We start from the raw sequence: 20,621 nt of genomic DNA on the forward strand, positions 1-20,621 counted from the left end.
TCATTTCCCATGCTTTTATTAAGAGAAGTCAGATGTGATTTTGGAGACCTCTCAGTTCCTGTCCTGGGGTTCAGCTCAGTCCAGGGAAGTCAGCAAGCACAGTGGGGCCCCGCGGTGAGGGGAGAAGGGGGCAGAGGAAAGGGGCTGTGTGGGTGAGGAGGTTTGGAGAACTGACCTAGGTTGACAAGATTAGGTCCTATACTTCCCAAACCTATCAGTTCTACAAAGAGGAAACTTAGGCAGAGAATATCGTGATTCACCTAGGGTGCCAATGGTTCTTACTGCCCTACACCGCTATTGTTCTGAGAAAACTCACAGCCCGTCACTCATGCCCGGCGCGACTCTCAAAGATCTCTCTCAAAGATCTCTCTCAAAGATCCCTCTCCACAAGGGAAGTTCAATTAGAAGCGATTAACTGGATAATTCCCTACCATCATTCCCGCACTCAGGTCTGGGATTGAAACTATTTCTTCTAGATAAATCCACGGCATGATTGCCCTCTGCCTGGTTCTGCCTACGTAGACCGGATCTGAGATGTGTCCCAGCTTCGTTTGCCACCAGAGCACGTGCTCTGCCTGCTTTGCTCTGAGCGCGGGTTTCCAAGCTGGACGCTGTTCGGGCCAGAAAGCGCCAGGCCAAGGGCCCAGGAAGGGCGCCTGAGCAGGCGCTGTCCAAGCGGCAGAACAACCGCCGCAGGCGCCTTCCCCCTCCCTCGCGGCGCCAGCGCACGGCACTATCGGGCTCAGCTCCCAGTCGCCTGCCACCGGCCCGCTGGGCACACGCCTGGGACGGGACGCTGGCTGCGCCAAGGCCGCCGGAGGTGCCTGCTGAAGAGCAAAACAACCAGGAAAGCTTCTCCAGTCCCCTAAGCAACATCTCCCTCCCCTCCGCCGTTCCACATCCTCCCGCTCCCAAATCATCCTTCTTCGGAGGGTTCCTGAATATCTGAGAGCGCTCTCCTTTTCAATTCTCCCCCCACTCCAACCCGTCTAGAAACAATCCTTTAGGGGGCAGGCGATGCTCCAGGGAGCCAGAAGTTACCCTGGGTGGCATCCTTGCCTTATACACCTCCCTATAACGCTGACTACCACCCCCGCCCCCATGTGCCTTCTCATTCTTCTCCATACTTGCTCACTTGTGGGGAATACATCCCAGTTTTAAGAGCTGAGTGGGACAGTAGAGACGGTTTAATAGAACCTTCCGTAAGGCTCAGAGAAGGTAGAATTTGCCAAGAGCTACAGAAGTAGTGAGAACTCGCCATAGGACTAGAATTCAAGCCTTCAGTTAGTCCAATACTTTTTCCACTGTGGGCTGGGACTTTCCCTCCCATCTTTCTAAACCTTAATTATACACGTGCCTTAGCTCTTATGATCAGAAAAGAGCCCCAAAACAGTAAGTGTGAGGAGAATAAAAGAGAAAACAATCCCCCCACTAACCTCCACACCGTATCTGTGCCACATTTTCTGTCCAAACCCTTCCTTGCATTTTGTTCCAAGTTCTCAGGAGAATCCAGGGGCACTTCACCCCAAAACTTTCCATCGATACACCCCAATTCCCAGAGCCATTTACCCTTTCTGCGAATCCCCCCCCCCTCCGTTTTAGAGCCACCCCCAGCTGCAGCCCGCCCCGAGCGCGCCGCCTGTTTATTCAGCCGGGAGTCCGGCACGCGCCAGGCGCACGCACTGCAACAACAAACCCGGCTGAATGGAGAGTTTGCAAGGAGCGGGCGCTGGGACTAGGAGGGGGGAGAGAAGAGGAGGAGGAGGGAGTTTAGGGAGTGGGTGGGAGGAGAAGGTAAGAGGAGGGGGAGTGGGGGCGCAGCCGCTTGCTGCAGCAGCGGGGAGTGGGGGGCGAGGCGGGGCCAGGGCTGCGCGTGGGGCTGGGTGTCCCATTGAAAAGGCGGCCGCAGTGCGGCCGCCCAGCACTCTCACTTCTGGCCAGGGAACGTGGAAGGCGCACCGACAGGGAGCCGGTCAGGCAGGGCGAGTGAAAGAAGGAATCAGAAAGAAAGGGGGTTAAAAAAATATAATAAAGACAGCCTCGGCCAAGGCTGGAGAGATCGAGACCTGGCGCAAGAGAGCGCAGCGGTAGGGAGAGAGGATCCGGAGACGCGAGACTCTGCAGATCGCGTTCAGCACTGACTTTTGCTGTTTCTTTTGCTTTTTTTTTTTTTTTTTAATGACAAGAAGGCGCTAGCCGCAGCCTCACACGCGAGCGCCACGAGAGGCTCCCGAAGCCAACCCGCGAAGGGAGGAGAAGAGGGAGGAGGAGGAGGAAAAGCATTTGCACCTTCTTTGCTCCTACCCTTAGGAGTCTCTGGGGGATTTTGCATCTTTTTTCTTTAACTTTCCTTAGGCTTCCCTATTCATCTCTCCTTCTTTTCTCCTCTGTTCCTGCACCCAAGTCCTGTCTGTGCCCCACCTTGTGCGCCCCGCACCTTGCGTCTCCTCTAGCTCTGATCCCGCGACTCCTTGGCGGCCACTGCTCATGGAGAGCTCTGCCAAGATGGAGAGCGGTGGCGCGGGCCCGCAGCCCCAGCCCCAGCCCCAGCCCCAGCCCCAGCCTCAGCCGCAGCATTTCCTGCCGCCGGCAGCCTGTTTCTTTGCCACGGCCGCGGCGGCGGCGGCGGCGGCGGCAGCGGCAGCCGCGGCGCAGAACGCTCAGCAACAGCAGCAGGCGCCGCAGCTGAGCCCCGCGGCGGACGGCCAGCCCTCAGGGGGCGGTCACAAGTCAGCGCCCAAGCAAGTCAAGCGACAGCGCTCGTCCTCGCCGGAACTGATGCGCTGCAAACGCCGGCTGAACTTCAGCGGTTTTGGCTACAGCCTGCCGCAGCAGCAGCCGGCCGCCGTGGCTCGCCGCAACGAGCGCGAGCGCAACCGCGTCAAACTGGTCAACCTAGGCTTTGCCACCCTCCGGGAGCACGTCCCCAACGGCGCTGCCAACAAGAAGATGAGCAAGGTGGAGACGCTGCGCTCCGCGGTCGAGTACATCCGCGCTCTGCAGCAGCTGCTGGATGAACACGACGCGGTGAGCGCTGCCTTCCAGGCTGGAGTTCTGTCGCCCACCATCTCCCCCAACTATTCCAACGACATGAACTCCATGGCCGGGTCTCCGGTCTCATCTTACTCGTCGGACGAGGGCTCTTACGATCCTCTCAGCCCAGAGGAACAAGAGCTGCTGGACTTCACCAACTGGTTCTGAGGGGCGCTGCCTGGTCAGACCCTGCTTTGGAAGCAGGTAGGTGGAATTTTGGGGGTGGGGAGGAGGGTCCTCTTGTTCTGGTCCCTTTTCTTCCCCTTGAATGTCTGTGGAATGTGTGTGTGGGGGTGGGGGGGTGGAATGTCTGCATGGAGATGGTGGGATTTTTTTTAACTTAAAGAATTATTAAAGTTTGTCTATTTCAAATCCTAGTTTGTTAGTTTCAGTACTGGTTTCTGAAAGTGGCTTTGCCCAAGTCTCCTAAGAATGGAGGGTGGTGGGGATGAGGTGTGGAGATGCTGGCGAGATGCTGTCAAAAGAGGTGTTGACGTTACAGATTGTCCCAGGAAACCTCCGTGATCCTCTGCCACTACCCTGAAAGTTTACACTAACCTCTGTTCTTTTGTGTTATAGGGTGACCAAACAACCTGCGTCTTTAGTATTTCTCGTCAGTGACGTTGGGAGGGGAAAAAAAAGAAAAAGAAAAGAAGAGAGAATGGGGGGGGGGGAGGTGAACAGCCAAACCCAAGGCTCACTAAGGAACGCATGCCTGAGAGGCGAGACCCTCAGAAAACACGGATGTTCTCAGAACACTATCTTTGCACTCCAACCACTCTCGGAGATACGAAGAGCGACTGGTCCCTGATTTCAGGCGCAAGACGCGGCCGGTGTGCAAAGCCATGGGCTGCTGGCGGCAGGGAGCAGCACAAGTTCTATAGTAACTCCCATCACCGCTCACAGGCAGAGCTAAAAGCACTTGCTCCGTGCCTTGCCTCCCCGCCCTCTACAAATGGTTGCTGTCTTTCGTCTTAGTAACCCCATCCCAATAAGCTGTGGACATTCGTCTGCAGTGAAACTATGCTAAATTCAGTCCTTGGAAACCCTGCCCCTCTTCCAGGGGGACCCCTCCCCAAACTCCCCACTCTCCCTTACACCCTCTTTTCTACTGTTTTCATCATAGAATGCTTCCAATCTTTTGTGAATTTTTTTATTATAAGAAAAATCTATTTGTATCTATCCTAACCAGTTTGGGGATATATTAAGATATTTTTGTACATAAGAGAGAAAGAGAAAGAAAAAATTTATAGAAGTTTTGTACAAATGGTTTAAAATGTGTATATCTTGATACTTTAACATGTAATGCTATTACCTCTACATATTTTAGAAGTGTAGTTCACCTTACAACTGCCATTTTCCCTATGTGGTTTGTAAAGAACTCTCCTCACAGGTGAGATCTAAACACCACCAGATGTACTTCAGCACCAATGTGTCTTACTTTATAGAACGTTGTTAATGTATTAATGATGTTATTAAATACTGTTCAAGAAGAACAAAGTTTATGCAGCTACTGTCCAAACGCAAAGTGGCAGCCAGTTGGTTTTGATAGGTTGCCTCTTGGAAGTTTCTACACTGCCTTTTTTTTCTTACTGTTTTATTACAAACTTACAAAAACATGTATAACCCTGTTTTATACAAACTAGTTTCGTAATAAAACTTTTTTTCCTTTTTTTAAAAATGAAAATAATCAGCTGCTTGTAAGCCTTCTTTCACTCCATGCCCCTAGCTAAAGTTATCAAAATACCAAAGAGAAGGGTGGGTGGGGGACAGGAGGGTGGTGCCAAATGTGATAAGTGGTAGAAATGACAAAGATAAAAACTCTAGTCTGTCCTGCCCCAGTGGTGACTTTGTGATAGATGCAGAGGAAAAAGATGCTCTATCATCTGTTTATCTATAATATCTGTTTTCTTCTCTCTTATCTGTTGTAAATATACACAAATCCCAAGAAAATAGCTGGTATTCACCAGCTATTTTTATGGTTTGGATAAATTGATAATACATTTGAAAATCTCCAAAAAAAGTGAACAAGAAAGACAAGGTTCCCATCCCCCACTTTTCCACCCTCACCCCATCTGAGTTTCTCACTGTGGAGAGATGGAGGGGGGGTGCGGAAGGTGGCTGGAGCTCAAGGTTGAGGCTTGGAACAGGTCTCCCTCTCCACATACAAGCTCCTGGTGCTGGCTGGCTGTATCCCCTTTTCTCACTTCCAGGCATACATTTTCTACTCCTTTTCTCCCCAACACACACACTTTCCACATTGATGTTAAACTATTAAGCATGTATGATATGAATTCCTTGCAGAAAGAGTTAGATTTAAATAAAATGTGTGGTCGATTTTAGACACTGGCCTATCTAAGCCTGTGACTCTATCCGAATAGCGTGAGCTGCTTGTAAAAGTACCCAATTACCAAGATTCAAAAAGAAATTGGTGGGTTTTTGGCTGGCTTGCTTCTTGTCAGTTAGCAAGGACGTGATTAGAATCCTACTGGGCCTCTCTCCCGGCTCCTTGCTTGCCGCCTGCATTACTTGCAGATTCAGTTTGCGTGTCTCCAGCGAAGCGGAAAGCCTAGCGCAAAATGCATCTTACAAAACCCAACAAAGAACGGGGAGCCAGCACGTCTTCCAGAGTTAAAAATCTAGTCTGTGTTGGTACATCTATACCATTTAGTGGCACAGAATAGTCATTTTTTAAAGCCGCGATGAGCGGAGCACGCCACAGCGTCTGATGTCATTTTGCTAAATGACCCTCTATAGAATGCACATTGAGGCTTCAGTCCTTTTCAAAGAGATGAGCGTAATTAAGGGGAAAAAAAATCAGTAAATTCCTCATCGCCATAAATAATCGGACTTTCTGCCAGCAGTGGGCCAATTTAGAGCTTACTTGAGGGAAGTAAAGCTTTTGTGATGCCAGCTTTTATTTTTATCTTATTTGGAGGAACAGAGCTAGGCTCCCCACCCCCATTTCTTTTTCATTGAATTTAGCTGCTTTGCAAGTTTCCAGATAAGGTATGCAAAGAAACTGTAGCAAGTCATTTATGGCTATGAATATAACATTAGGATAATGTTTCAACCCCTACAAAGGGAATTTCTTTTTTTCATTCTCCCTTTGAGGACAGGTGTTCTTTTACCCACTTCTGAATGGGAAATATCCAGTCTCTTTAAACTCCGAGCAAAGTTAGCCGTTGTTTGCCACAATGCGAAGGCAAACTCGAAAAATTCACAAAAACACACACAATTTTGCCGAAACTAGGAAAGGGCAAAGCAGGGATTGGGCAAAATCTCATTACATCTGCTCTAATCGCTTAGCAACACAAAGCCAGGGCTTGTGCGGCGAAGGGGAGCTATTCACTGCGCTGTGACAGGCCGCATTCAGCCAGCATTAGTCAGCTCCATAAATCACCGCTGCCCATTGGCTGCGCGGCGGGCTTTGGAGCGGCCCTGGGCTGTCAGCGAAATACAAAATGTAGACCCCAGCGACTAGCAATTGCAGCCTCTTCCCGTCCCAGTCCCCACCCCACTTATTTTTGAAGCGGGGCGGGGGGTGGGGGTGGATGCTGGGGAAGAAAACTGTGTTGACTTTATTGACTGAGAAATCTTAACATTCAAAAAATGGCCTGGAGATCTTGAGTGGAGACTGGCCTGAAATTAACTAGGAGGAGCAGAGAGTGCAGAGGAGAAAGAAATAAACAGACCCTCCGGAGCTGCGGAGCTGTTGAATGCATTCATTATCAAAGGCCAGGGTAGAGCCACTGGAGCACACGTTCCACCTCTGGGCACACAGTCTTTTTTTAATCTTTAAATTGCAAGTAGGAGAGTATGTATGGAGAAGGACCTATCTCAAGTTCACATAAGTCGGACCTACCCTTGAACTTAAAAGGAGTAGGGCCCAGATAAAGTAAGGGGAGAAGTGCAACATGCATCTCCACTTTGCTGTTCTTGCAGGGATGTTAGAACACAGAATTTTCAGCATCATTTTTTTGGTACCCACAGTAGCTAGATGAAACAATTTCAAAGACAGCAAATGCTCTTGTGGCCATCTGTAAATGTTGGTGCCTGTTGTAATTCTTCCGGTCCTGATTCCCATCCTCATGGGAACTAGATATAGATCTATATCTATATATAGATATAGATCTATATCTATATATATATCAAATATCAATCACAATACAGCCCACATTTGACTCTTGGCCACAAGCCACATAGAAAGAAGCCTGGGAGTAGAAACAAAATCAAGGTAAACTTTCCTAGAAAGTCCAGGTCACCTTATCTCAAATGTCACCACCTCTAGGAAGCTTTCCCTCACTGCCCTATCTAAAGCAGCTCTCCATCTGCCACAGTCACTCTCTCCATTAACCTGATTTCTTTCCTGGTCTTTACCACCACGTGAAAATGCTGTGTCCTTGCTGGTTAATATGATTGTTGTCAATTGTCCCCTACCAGATGGTGCACTTCATGAGGACAAGGACCTTACTTGTCTTGTTCACTGTTATGTACCCAGCCCCTGGAAAGGTGTTAGGATAAATGGATCAGGAGAGTCTGCTCTGTTCCATGGATAGCTGTGTTATTTATCTTTCTCGCACTGCTCAGATCTGCCCTTCTCTGCTCTTCTCTGTGTTGCAGCAAGCTAATCTTCATGAAATTCGTCTTGACGGCATCCTTGTCCTTTGATTTACCCTTGGGTTTGACCAGTGGGAGGCACCAGTGGGAGATTGCCCAGTAGGAGGGGAAACAGGAAGGGGTACCCCTACTCCCTCATTGCCTGAGCAGTGATGGTGTTCTTTGGTCTAAGGCCACAGCTCTATAAGATGCTTCTGTCCCACAGGTACAGCTTTTGCTGAGGTCCAGAAGCAACTTTCTCCTCCTACCACTTCAGGCTCAAAGGGGATGACAGTTCCCCTTGTTACTAGCGTTGTTTGGGTGATTGGTTCCCTTGACCCTATCCTCATTTCCCTCTGTCCATTAAACACTTAATTGCCCGTTTAAGTCAGTCCATTAACTCTGGCTGTTCCTAACTGGTTCTCAGGTCATTACCCATGGATATACTAGTTTTATGTAAGATTTTCAGGGACTCACCGTGCTATCAGTAAGAAATTTCCTAGGGGCAGAGTGAGCCTAACTCTGCAATCTCCAACTCTAGAAAATCACTTCATCTTTTTTGAGCCAGCAATGGCTTAGCTAAAAGTTTGCAAAAGAAATTAGGTACACTTCTCTCTTCTGGAAAACGAGGGCTAATAATACCTTCTTTGCATAGATTATCAGCTGATGAAAGGGTTTCAGAGCTGCCTATGACTATCAATGCAAGAGATATCCACTTCTCCTTGATCTTTCTGAACCTGGTAGAGAAGTGGTGCTGGGGACTAGCCTTCAGTGTAAGCAAAGATGCTGCAGTTTGGGGAACGATCCAGTCATTCATTTGTGCAATCACTTAAAATGCACGGACAAATGATTAAATGTAGTCAACGTTCTAGGACTTGCCTTAATTTGTATCTTCCAAAGGGAGCTCTCCAAGAAGCGTGTTTTACTGCAACTTAAAAAAAAAAATCCTGTGGATTTTTCTCTGGTGTACTGAATGCCCGCAACCCCAATTCCCTTTTCTTATTGTTGTAAAGCCTCTAAAACCTCTTCTCTCCACTCCTGGGCCAAGAAATGAGTGTTTTCGGATTTCCCCCAGAAACTCCAGGTTACCCGGAATTAAAGGAAGGATGGGAATGGATTTCTTGACACTAACATTCTTTTCCCGCTGCGAATGCGGATGGCTTGGCTCTAGCATAGGTCGAAGTTATATTCCTTCTTCCTTTGTATGCAAGATTAGGTTGTTACAAAAGAGGGTGTGTAGGTTAATGGCAGGAAGCAAGTTGCAGCGCGGAGCGCGGGCCCTGAGCGCGTGTCAGGCTTAATGGTTTATTCAAGCTGCAGCGCATCCGGGCGTTGATTGGCTGCAGGCATGCGTCCGCTGTCAGCTGCGCGCGCCGGGGACGCCAGGCTACCTGACTCAGGGAGGGGGGCGGAGGTGGAGGGAGAGCTGGCATCAGGACAAGCTCAGAGGGGAGGTATGAAGTGGAGGAACAGGTAGGAGGTGAGAGCGAGGACCAGAGAAATGGAGGCAGGCAGTGGAGGCAAGGAAAGAAAAAGAAATTGGGAGGAAGGAGAGAATGGAGGGAGAAGAGAGGAGAAAATCGAGGATAGGTCGGAGGAAGGGAGAGGAGGAAAAGGAAGGGAAAAACAAGAGGAAAACAGGGACTGATGGAGAGGGGAGGAGAATGAATGAGAAGAAGAGAGGCTGGAGAGCGATTGGGACGCGGTCCCAGAACGTCCCGCGTGCCTCCCCCCCATCCCCCAGCGGCCAGCGGGCGGCTGCTCACAAAGCCACCTTTGATGAGCTGGCTACTAGGGCTATTTTGGGGACGAGATGGGGGAAAACTGCCAACCCAGCTCCTTTAAGGGAGTCGCTTTCTGCAAAGTATGTTAGAGAAGACTGGGCCCTGGGTCCGGGCTTTCGGGAATAGGAAGTGGATGTGGGAAACAAAAGCTCCGCACCTGCCAAGAGCCAGAGCAGTTAGAGATCACCTCCCCGCCGCCCCGTCCCTGCTCCCCCGCAGCCCGGGAGCCGGTGCTGCTAGGCGAGGCGCTGACCCGCACGCGCGGCTGAGCCCGCCCTCCTACCGCCTGTGCACCAAACCACTTCTGCCTGCCTGCCTTTCTTTGGATATAACTGTCGCCACAATCACTTTCTCCCTCTCCTCTCTCATTTCTCTTTCTTCCTTTTCTTCTTCCCTTCTCTGCTCTTCGCTCATTTGCTCTCTCCTTTTTTTTTATGCCATCATTATTTACGATGGCGGGGGTGGGGGATGTGGGGGGGAACGGCCCAAACAAACACTTCTAGATTGGAGCCCTACTTCAGCCAGTGAGCCCTTTGGAAGGAGGGTGGGAGGGTGGAGAAAGCACAGAGGAAGGGTACTGCAGGGGGAAGAGAGCATGTCATTTAAAAATCAAATGGGAAAATCAGCCCACTGTGTGCATTTGTCTGGATAAAGTTGTTGAGCCTGGAAAGGCAGCAGTCAGGAGGCTGCCTGGGGAGGAGGGGGAGTTAGAATTCTATCAATAACCACTCCTGCCCTGAAGACCCAGACAGAAGTAAAGCTGGCCTATCCCCCTCCCCTGCGGTACACACAGCCCTTGGCCTCCCCCAGCTATCTCTCTTTACTAGGAAAACAGTCTGTCTCCATTGTCCAGGTGCCAGCAGGGCCTTTGGCCAAAGGGAGGCCGGCCAGCCCTCTGATCAAACTCAAAGGTTAGTTAAAAGACAAAAACAGCTGAAAGTCTGCATGAATAATGCTGGGCTAGCTCACCCCACCCAAGCCCCCGCAGCTCAGTGTAGAGCAAGCCATGCTCAATGCCCGACCACTTTGTTATGCTGCTTGCCTAAGTCAGAATTTCACAGAAAGGCCCAGAAGAAAAGCTTCCACAATTAGGGGTCGCCTGTCAGAAAACATTAACGCCTTCCTCTCCCAGCCGGTCAGGCCTGCTGCAGATACAAACCTCCATGGCGAATTGGCCCTCCACCCCATGAAGCCATGAAGCCCAACAGCCAAAGGAGCAGGGATTTGCAAGCCAAAGGAGCCCAAGCCCGCCTAAGTGCACTTTCTGCAAGGTCCTGGTGCCTGGAGAAGCCCCTAGCTCCTGCTTTCTTAGAGTCAGTGCTAGATGCCTGGGAGGGGTCATAAGAGATAGGCAGGTGGGCAGATCTCCACTACCAGGGCAGTACATACAATAGGATCTCTTCATACACTGGCAATGATTAAAATACATGCCCACGGTTATACCCTGTATATGCTGTGTACCGAGCATTTTTCAAGTGCTAGGCATCTTATTTCGTGAATGATTAGAACAACCGTACAAGGTGGGGTGTTATTATATTTACCTTATAGGTAAAAACTAGTGAGAGACTCAGAGAGGCTATATGACTTGTCCACAGTCACATAAGCAGATAGTGGCAGAGATAGAATTTGCACTCAGGTTTGCCTAATTCCAAATTCCATGCTCTTTCACCATAATCTAGCTCTTCTCTGGTAAGATCCAAAGACCAACCTTGAAAGCATTAGCAATATTCAAGAATGTTCCTTGCCATCTTCTTGTATTACCAAGAACATTCCCTGCTTTTGGCCCAATATCTGGCATATGCTTAACACTCATAGGTTGTGAAAGGAAGAAAAGAGAGAAGGAAGGTGAAAGGAAAGAAGGCAGGAAGGGAGGACTTCTTTAGACAGGTCCTTTTGAACATTATTTTGTTCTGGAAGATACTCGATTTGGGGTCAAGAGATCTGGTTGAGATGCTCCACTCCATCAGCCTTATAGGGGGTTGAACCTTTGTCTCCCTGTCTGCATAACTGCAGATAATACTTCTACTTGCCAGGGAAATAAAATAAATTATGTAAAAGTATCTAACATGGTTTCTAGCATATTGTAGATGCTCAGAAATTAAGCTGAAAATGAAATGGGAGTCAGTCTCATTTCTGTGTATAAAGGAAACATATTTCATGCATGCAATCACATCTATGGGACACAAATGTATTACAGTTAAGTCATTGGGAAATTTTGTTTTGGGTGCTGGTGTTCTGTGGTGATCATGCTGCCAGGAAAAGGAAGTAAAGCAGAGACAACGTTTATAGAGTTTCAGGGCAAAATCTCTATCTTGTTGCTTCCTTCTCCCTAGTGAATTGGGCAGGTAATTGTCAGCCCATTTTGTGGAAGAGGAAAATGAACCCTTAAGAAATGACTACTTTGCGAGCAGAAAATTAGTACTAGAAGTTAGAATTGGCCATAACACTTTTCTCCAGGAGCCTTAACTTCTTAACCTTCTGGAGTAATTCAGAATTTTTGTCTCTTCCACAGGTATATGGAGAAAAAAATTAAGAAAACCATACCTACAGATTTAGGGGATGGCCATCATATCCATTAGATACTCCCAAAATTCCAGGATTGATGTCACTGTCTCTTTCTGACTCTACCTATTGATCAGCTGTTTTGTGTTCCAAACACCAACAAAAAAACAGAAAGAGGGAAGAAAAGCTATTTATAATCCAGACAGTGTTTCATAATTCTGCAAACGTTGATCAGTTTCTCAGTCACTATTTATTATTTATCATTTATTATTCCTTGTGTGACATTTGGTTTCTAGAGGGCAGAGATGATCTTCACCATGTCCCTCTTGGTCCCTCCAACATATTCTCTTTTTCTTCCTTCTCTGGGCAACCTTCTGCATCTTCCAGAAGACAGTCTGTCCTTGATATATAATCATTACCTCGATGACTTCTGGCTAAAAATCGTTAGCAAGTTGGAGAGACAAGGTCTACTTTGGAAATATTATGTCGTGTGAATATGTTCAAGGTGCAGTAATGTGTAAAAAAAGGAGGGCCTGATGAGCAACTTCCCATGAAGCACATCAAGGTTGACTTATACATCCCATAAAACTTACTTTTCCAAAGTGCCATGTGTTGAGTGTCCCCAGTGGTAATCTGTAAGAGGGAAAAGGGGAGGATTATTTGGCCTCTGAGTCCACTGTAGTGTCCACCACCCCTTTCCAACTTATTCCCATTCATACTGACCTCCCAGCCCTGCCCCCCCCACCCCCACCTGCTGCTGACCTGGAGAAGAAAGCCATTTCCATTGACCTGGCTGCCTGGGGAGATCTGTATTACTCCAGGGAAGACAAGTGCTGTCCCTATCTTGGTAAAGTGTGAAATTTGGTTTTGATTGCAAAGGGAAGCCATTTGAAAGGGATTACACCATGACCATGTAGATTAAACTCTGCCATATGGCCTGGGGATGCTTCTCCTACTGTCAGGTAACAGTGCATTGCTAATGACATAGCAAAGACATTTTAAAATGAAAAATAACACCACCTGGATAGGAATAAAGGACGCAAAAGAAAGAAAAAAAAGAGAAGATACTGGTAAGCATGAATGGAGCCCTTGCCTCTCTGCTGACCTGGAGGAGGAGAGGGGATTTGTTTAATTTATAAGTAAAACCAGTGACCTTGATATTGTAAAAAGACTTCTTGCCTGCCTTGCATAGTAGTAAGATTGTTTTTTTCTTTCTTTTTTTTAATCGAAAAGGATTCCAGTGTTAACTCAAAGACATTGCTTAAGCTTACCTAGCCTCAGTTTCTTCTTTACCTGTTAAGAAGGCAGAAAAAGACACTTCACAGAGCTGTCATAAGGACAAAATAAGTTATGGGAAGGTGACTTGTAAACTGCTAACAGATGTGCAAAGAAGGAGAAAAGATTTTCATCAGCTGCAAGAAAGAGAAACTCTGGCCAAGAGATGAAAAGCAAATACAGAAGGAACTTTGGGCAGTTTGTAGTTACTAGAAATACTTATTCCAGGATTAGAAAATGGGTTTAGAACAAAGAGGCTAAAAAGAGTGACAACCACACTATTGCCCCACAATGGTCAGATATAGCTGCAAGTACTGCTGCCTGTCATCTCTGGACACCAATGTTTACGCTGACAGCATCTCTGGGACCAGATGATATTGCCCCTTTTTCTTTGTGCCACTTGCCTTCAAGTCCACATCTGAGGTGGGAGTTCCTGGTTAGTTGAGAAATAAATATAAGGAAGCCTGGGAAAGGGGGTAGTGGCCTCACCAGCTTTCATAATAGGAGAAGGGTCTGCTTTCTACCAAAAATTCTTAAGAATACTCAAAGGGAAGTTACTTAGATGCCGGGCATCCAATAAAACTTTCTTTGTAACAATAGGGTTTGGTTCTTACCTTGCCAATCCTTGCTTAGAATGATGACAATGGTAACAACTAAGTCAACTGTAAAGTTGTCTCTGACTCCTGGCTGGAGACAGACGCGGGTAAAGGTAATAACAATTCCTTTAATCATGCACTCAGAAGATATCTGCCCCATTTGGTCATTTTGCTCCTGGTAACTGCTGGTTTCATCATGAAACCATTTCCCAGTTAGGGGATTCATAATATTTAAGCTATTTGTACTCAGATATAATCTGTCTCCTCTCCTGAGCCCTGTTGTGTTCTTACACCTTTAGAGGCAAGTTCCCTGATTCCCTGACATGGATGGCAGCACAAGAACACAGTCTACACCAGGAGTCTGGGTTTTAGCTTCTTCCTAAGGGCACTTTGACCACACTAGTTAGTGACTTCTTACGGTCTCTATGTGATATTCCCATACATTGGTTAAGTTGACCTTAGGTTGGAAGATAATCAATCCAATGGGCTTCAGGACAAATCATCAGGTGTAAATGTTTGCTATGGTATTGGTAAAATAATTCTTTTTCATTTCTTTCCTTTCTTTTCTCTCTCTCTCTTTTTTTTTTTTGGTGGGACTGGAATTTGAACTCAGGCCTTCGTGCTTGAAAGCAGTCACTCTACTACTTGAGCCATGCCTCCAGTCCATTTTGCTCTGATTATTCTGAAGATGGGGTCTGTGAACTATTTTCCTGGGCTGGACTTGAACCATGATCTTTCCAATCTCAGCCTCCTAAGTAGTTAAGATTTTGGGTGTGATCTGTTGCCACCGGACAGACAAAATAATTCTTTGATGGAAAAAGACAGTTTTGTCCTTTCCTTCATTTTTTAACCCATAGGAATTGTCCTAAAGTGTACCTTGTCTACAATTAGACAGTAGAATAATGATGGTCTCTGTCCTAGAGGACATTCAATTAGTTTCATTAATAAGCAAGTTTTTCTTTTTTACTGGAAGCATTTATTTATTTATTTATTTATTTATTATGTCTCTATCCCCCGAGCATAATAAATGTTTCAGGGAAGTGAGTTTATTCATAACCATATGAGGGAGGTCAGCCATCACTTTTATCTGAATACATTTGATGGCATATGCAGAAAACCCAACCTATGATGGTAAAGCCAAATGATTGACTTGTCCCTCCTTCCCTCCCTCCCTCTCACTCCTTTTCTTCTTCTTCTTCTTCTTTCTCTCCCTTCTTCCTTTCTTCCTTCATTTCTTCCCTCTCTCCCTCCCTCCTTACCTCCCTACATTCTCTCAGTCTTCCCTCCCTTTCTTTCTGAGCAAGAAATGTGGATGTAGGAATTTGCTCCTGGTGCATATGGCTCACGATGCTGTAGGGTTACAGGTGCCAGCTTTCTACTCAGTCATCCTTAGCATTAGCCTTATGCTTGTGGCCCCAGGGTGATAGCTCCATCTCCAGACTAGGCCTGCTTTCTGAGCAAGAGGAGGGAGGATAAAGAGCAACAGGGCTGTGCCAGCTGAAGCTGCTGTTTTCTAAAACAAGGCTAGGAATTTACTCATTATCCCAAGATGTCACTGCTTCAAACACAGGGAGGTCTATTAACAAGGGAGGAGGAGGGTGGATATTAATCTAAAGAGACTCAAGCCTCCTTCTCTGGTAGATTTTTAGCCCAGGAGTCACTTTGCACAAATCCATGGGTCTCACCCATGAGTTGCCATCTGTTCTCAATCCTTTTAGTCCTCATCATGTATCCATACTTTTAAATTGGAAATTAGGATCAGATTTCTCAACATAGGGCCATCACTTCAGCTGTGAAGTCACCAAGTGCTTAAAGGTAGTGGCACCTTAGATGTATTCTCCTTCAACCCCCCTGAACTACAAATGATAGAAACAAAGGCCTAGAGATATTAAATAATGTGCTCAAAGTGAAATAGCCACGATTAAAACACATGGACAGTGCCAGACATGGTGGTGCATACCTGTAATCCAAGCTAGTTAGGAAGCAGAGATTGGAAGAGTGGAAGTTTGAAGCCAGCCCAGGCAAAAAGCTAGTGAGACAGTGAGACCCCATCTCAACAAACAAGTTGGATGTGGTGATTCGTACTTGTAGAATCCCAGCTATGAAGAAGGTGTAGGTTGGAGGACTATAGTCTAAGGTAGCCCTGGACAAAAAAAAGTGAAACCCTCCCTGAAAAATAACTAAAGCAAAAAAAAGGACAGGGTCCTGACTCAAATGGGAGAGTTCCTGCAAGACCCTGAGTTCAACAACCCAGTAACATCAAAAAACAGACAACAAACAAACAAAAACATGGAGAGAATTGTGGTTATATTCCTGCAAAAGATTATTTTCTAACTGTATTTCAACATTGCAGAAATGTCAGACCATCAATACCAGGTGGAATCTTTCCCATCTAGTTTCCTTCATTACTGTGATCTGCTCATAGCAAGGACAGTGAAATTTGAGCCACATTTTCTGTCCTTCCTATTTTTCCCATTCCTAGAGCCTCTATAGGCTCATTATTTAGTAGGCTCCCAAAACATGGTGGTTCAAAGAACATGCCCAACTTGCTTTCCCAATCTTGGTTTGTGCCATTGCCATCCATCCAATAATTTCAATCAGAGACCTGAGTTCTTTGTGATCTTTAATTTTCTTCACACAAATCCCCATGAGCATCATTAAATCCAAAAGATTCTGTATGATGTCTCAAAATTCTATGAAAACAGAGAAAATATTCAAAGTCTTTATTGTACTTGTTCCCCAAATTAATGATTAGACCATCAAGTTTTAAATTTAGAGATATTTTGCCTGTTAAGTTATTTGGAAGTTGAAAAGAAACCTTCTGAGCATGTTATTTGAAAGTATAACCAATGTATTGTTTAAAAATCAACTTTTGTCTTCAGATTTTGTAGATCTCTGAGATTCTGCTCCTGCATTCTCATCCCCATTGCTTTTGCCTTTGCTCAGGACTTTATTATTTTTTCCAGGGCCTCTTCCTCTTAAATAGTCTTATTGGAGTCACTTCCACCCACCCTCCACATTGTGGTCACCTGAGTACTTTAAAAATAATATATGAACCACATAGCAGCCACTAAAGTGGCATTTCTTAAGTGAGATTGTACTTCTTTCTTGTTTAAAACCTTTGTGTGGCTTCCCCATTGTCCATGATAGTAGGTACTTTATTTACTCTATAAATATTTATGGAACTCCTGCTATGCCCAGCACTGTGCTAGACAATGTCAGTGTGACACTAAATATGGCAAACACGGCAGAATGTCCACTCTGATGAATGGGTAAGGAAGGCTTCCATGAGCCGGCCTCCATCTGCAGCTCCTCCTAGATCTCCAACCATTTCTAAAGCCCATATACCTCAGAAATACCATACTGCCTAGAGTCGTCTGCACACGTTCTGCTCTTTCTCCTCTGTATCACTGCAAATACCCTCTTTGTTGATTTGATATTTCAAACATCACTTTCTCAAGGAAGTCTTCAACTTACACCAATTGATTACTATTTCTTAGAACTTACATGTATTCTATTGTTACTTAGTTACCCTTATCACAGGTTTCCCTGATTTATCTATTTATAGCTCTTCCTTTCTTCCCCCTAAGATAGAAGAAATGATCAAAACAAAAAGATTTTGAATTATGCTTAGAGTTCAGAAAACTTGCCAGAATTACTTTTAGTTGGGGGGGGGAGAGAGAGAGAGAGAGAGAGAGAGAGAGAGAGAGAGAGAGAGAGAATGAATTATGAAATTTTTCATATTGACCACCAGGCGTTACAATGAGTATTTTGTAGCGCTGAGAACAATAGCCCTTAAGAAAAGGAGCCAGGAAACTCCATGATGCTTTACCTCACTCAGCTATAACAATTTGTGAATCCTCATTAATTGTCTAAAAATGTTTCATGAATCTTGAAAGTAACTGAAATAAAAGACCTCATTAGAGGATGCATCATACTGGGAGAAACTCAAATTTCAGAACACAAGAAGGGAACTATTCTTCATTTCTCTTTAGGTGTCAGAAGGTCTAGGGAATGGAACAAATGGTCCATAGCAAAATGCAAACTGATTTGGGAAATGTCTTCTCAGCCTACAAAATCCTAGTAGCAAGAAACGGGCAGTAGGGTGAAACGTTTAAGCAAACCTTGTTCATCTGTTAACAAAGAAACTCCTACTTCCATTCTAATAATTTTGCCTATAACAGGAGGTTTTATGTTTTAGTTGTACCTAGATTTCTAGGTATTTAGGAAAAGGACTGTATTTTATATTCCCGAAGTCTGGAACAGAAACATAGCAGGTGCTCAATCCGGGTAGATTTGAGTTAAATAGTGTATAGCTGATGACTGACTTTGATGGGAAAAGATTTAAAATTTAAGAGAGGTGATTGTTGTGGCATGAAAAAAATTGGCTGTGTCAATCCACAGACCTCAGGGTATGATTAAGTTCTACATTTTAGGATGGGCAAGACTGAGACTCAACAATGAGGATTACGCACACATGTGTGCACACACAACACACAACATACACACACCCCAAGCCTATACAGAGCAACTCTTGGGCTCCATTATGTTAGTTCCCTGTCCCCCCTTCTCTTTTGTTGCTTTTGCCAATGAGCAGGAACTTTATTCTTGTATTTTATTTTCAACTTTTCTTTGTAAATAGCCTCAGAGAGTCCAGTTATAAAAGAAAGAGAGGGGGCGCTCAGCGTTGTTCTGGTTCACTGGGAACAATTTCTACTTGCGTTTTTTTCTGTCTGCAATTCCTTGTTGTTGTTGTTGTTGTTGTTGTTGTTGTTCTTGGAACGCTCTTCTTTACAAATGCAATAATTTTTAAAAATTTACACGAATTCAATGTGTGTGTGGGTTTTGGGTGGGCTGTGGAAATTGATTTACGAGTCAACCACTTTTTTTCTTGCCATCTCCCGCTTGAGTGGTTTGTCGGCCCTGGGCTTTTCTTTCACTGAAGGAGAATAAGGTTGTCTATGGAAGAGGTCAGCATTTCAAATTGGTGGAGTTCAACTGCACAAATGACATAGAACTGACAAGAAAAGACGGGGGTTTGGAGGTCACAGACTGCATAGGTCCCGCTTAGGGTTTTTGCTTTGTGATGAACCCTGGCACCAAAATGAATTAAATAACAGGCTTAAGGACTATTGAGGGAGGACTGAATGCAAATCAAAGATAAGTAGAAGTTTTCTTTCCTAAAAGGGGAATGATTTTTTTTCCCTTCCCTCCCTCTCCGCCTTCCATATCTGTGCCGGCAAGGGCTGCATGTTAAACATGATTTCGCTGGTATTATGCTGGGTGCTTTCACTCCGGGCCGTAGTGATGGCCTATCTTGGCCTATGATTAATGACCTGCTAGGTAATTTGGAAGCCATAATAACTCGACAGTCCACACACAAACTATATAGTTGCATTCCTTTCGCGGATTTGCCAGGCTGTTACCGGGGAGCCCTGCACAGGAACTGGATTGCTGGGGAGATAGCCTTGCATTTCTGCAAATGCCATTCGGGCCTTATCTTGCTGAAAAGTGCAGTGAGCAGTGGGTTCATTTACCAAATTCAAAGCTGAGATCTCACAGCTTCTTTATTTCAGCCCAGATTAGGGAAAACAAAACATCACTCAAAAAAGAAAAAAAGGTGGTTAAAAACCAATCTTTCTATGTGGTCTCCAGGCTGTAATACACACCAGCAAAGTGGTGTTTTCAAGTTTGGACTCAGATTCATCAAAGTCTACTGCTAATAATGTCCTCTAAAAGCTGAGTGGGTATTGGAAGACTTCAGGTGGAAACAAAGTCTGCACTTCTAGGTTTGTTGCTTGGAACTGTTTATGTGCATACTTTGAAGTAAACCTGCTTATGAGGATGAAAAGACACTGTGCCAGGAGTCTGAGGAGGGTGGGGAGGGATCCAATTGCACACCAGCCACTGCCTTGCTCTGTGATCTTGGATGCATTTCTTCTCTCTGGGCTACAGTTTCTCATCAGTTCAGTGAGAAGGTTGCAGTTAGCCAACAATCTAGTGGGCTTTTTCTGCCTCCGATTTTTATTCATGTTGCAGAGATTTATTGAGAACCCACCATGTACTAGGTTCCTGAGATATTTAGGGAAGACAGGAGATGAAGATCCCTGTACTCAGAAAGCTTCTATTCTTAGAAAAGTGAGACAAGTGTTGATAATAAAGGAAACTAATAAGTGAATTATATGTGTTAGAGAGCAATGAATACTACTGAAAAGGAAAAGGCAGGACAGATTAGGGAGAAGCAGGAATGTCATGGGATGGGGCTTGGGGGAAGATTGCAATATGAAATATGGCAGACAGTGAAATTTGTCAGTGATCTGAAGGAGATGAGTGAGTCAGCCAAACATCTGTCTGGAGGGGAAGCACTGCTGGCAGAGAAGACAGGTCTAGATCAAGGTCCCAGTTGTCTATGAGTCCAATTGGTGCTTCCATATGCTTTGAGGCTGGCTTTCAGTCACTTATCTAGCTGGTGACATCTTTATCACCCAGCTCCATGGTTTTTAAGCTTTGCTGCATATTGAAACTTAATATAAAGGTCTGGATCCAGCTCCAAGATTTCTGATTTAATTGTTCTGGGGCCTGGGCATCAGGGTTTTCAAAGCTCCCTGGGTATTTTTCCAACACAGTCAAAGCTGAGGTAAAGCAAGAAGGTCAGCTACGTACATCATAGCCTCTCCGCGTGCTGCTTGTCACTGAAGAAAGCAATGTTACAATTCACATTGTAAAGCCAAGTAACTTCCACTCAGCCCACAGGCAGCAGCTCATCAAGATCTCTGCACAGCACTGGTCGTGAAAAGGAGAGCCAGTTGGTCCATGCCAGAGTGCCGAGAAG

General features: G+C 45.7%; 1 protein-coding gene across 1 annotated transcript; it reads left to right on the top strand.

Annotated features, from left to right (window-relative positions):
* Nucleotides 1–1,900: 1,900 nt before the first annotated feature.
* Nucleotides 1,901–4,658, top strand: Ascl1 (achaete-scute family bHLH transcription factor 1). The gene is made up of 2 exons (XM_074081788.1): nt 1,901–3,237; nt 3,613–4,658. The coding sequence occupies exon 1, from the start codon at nt 2,488–2,490 to the stop codon at nt 3,199–3,201; it is 714 nt and encodes a 237-aa protein (XP_073937889.1). The 5' UTR covers nt 1,901–2,487; the 3' UTR covers nt 3,202–3,237; nt 3,613–4,658.
* Nucleotides 4,659–20,621: the final 15,963 nt, after the last annotated feature.

The sequence above is a fragment of the Castor canadensis genome, chromosome 8 (genome assembly GCF_047511655.1).
Source record: "Castor canadensis chromosome 8, mCasCan1.hap1v2, whole genome shotgun sequence".
Classification (NCBI taxonomy): domain Eukaryota; kingdom Metazoa; phylum Chordata; class Mammalia; order Rodentia; family Castoridae; genus Castor; species Castor canadensis.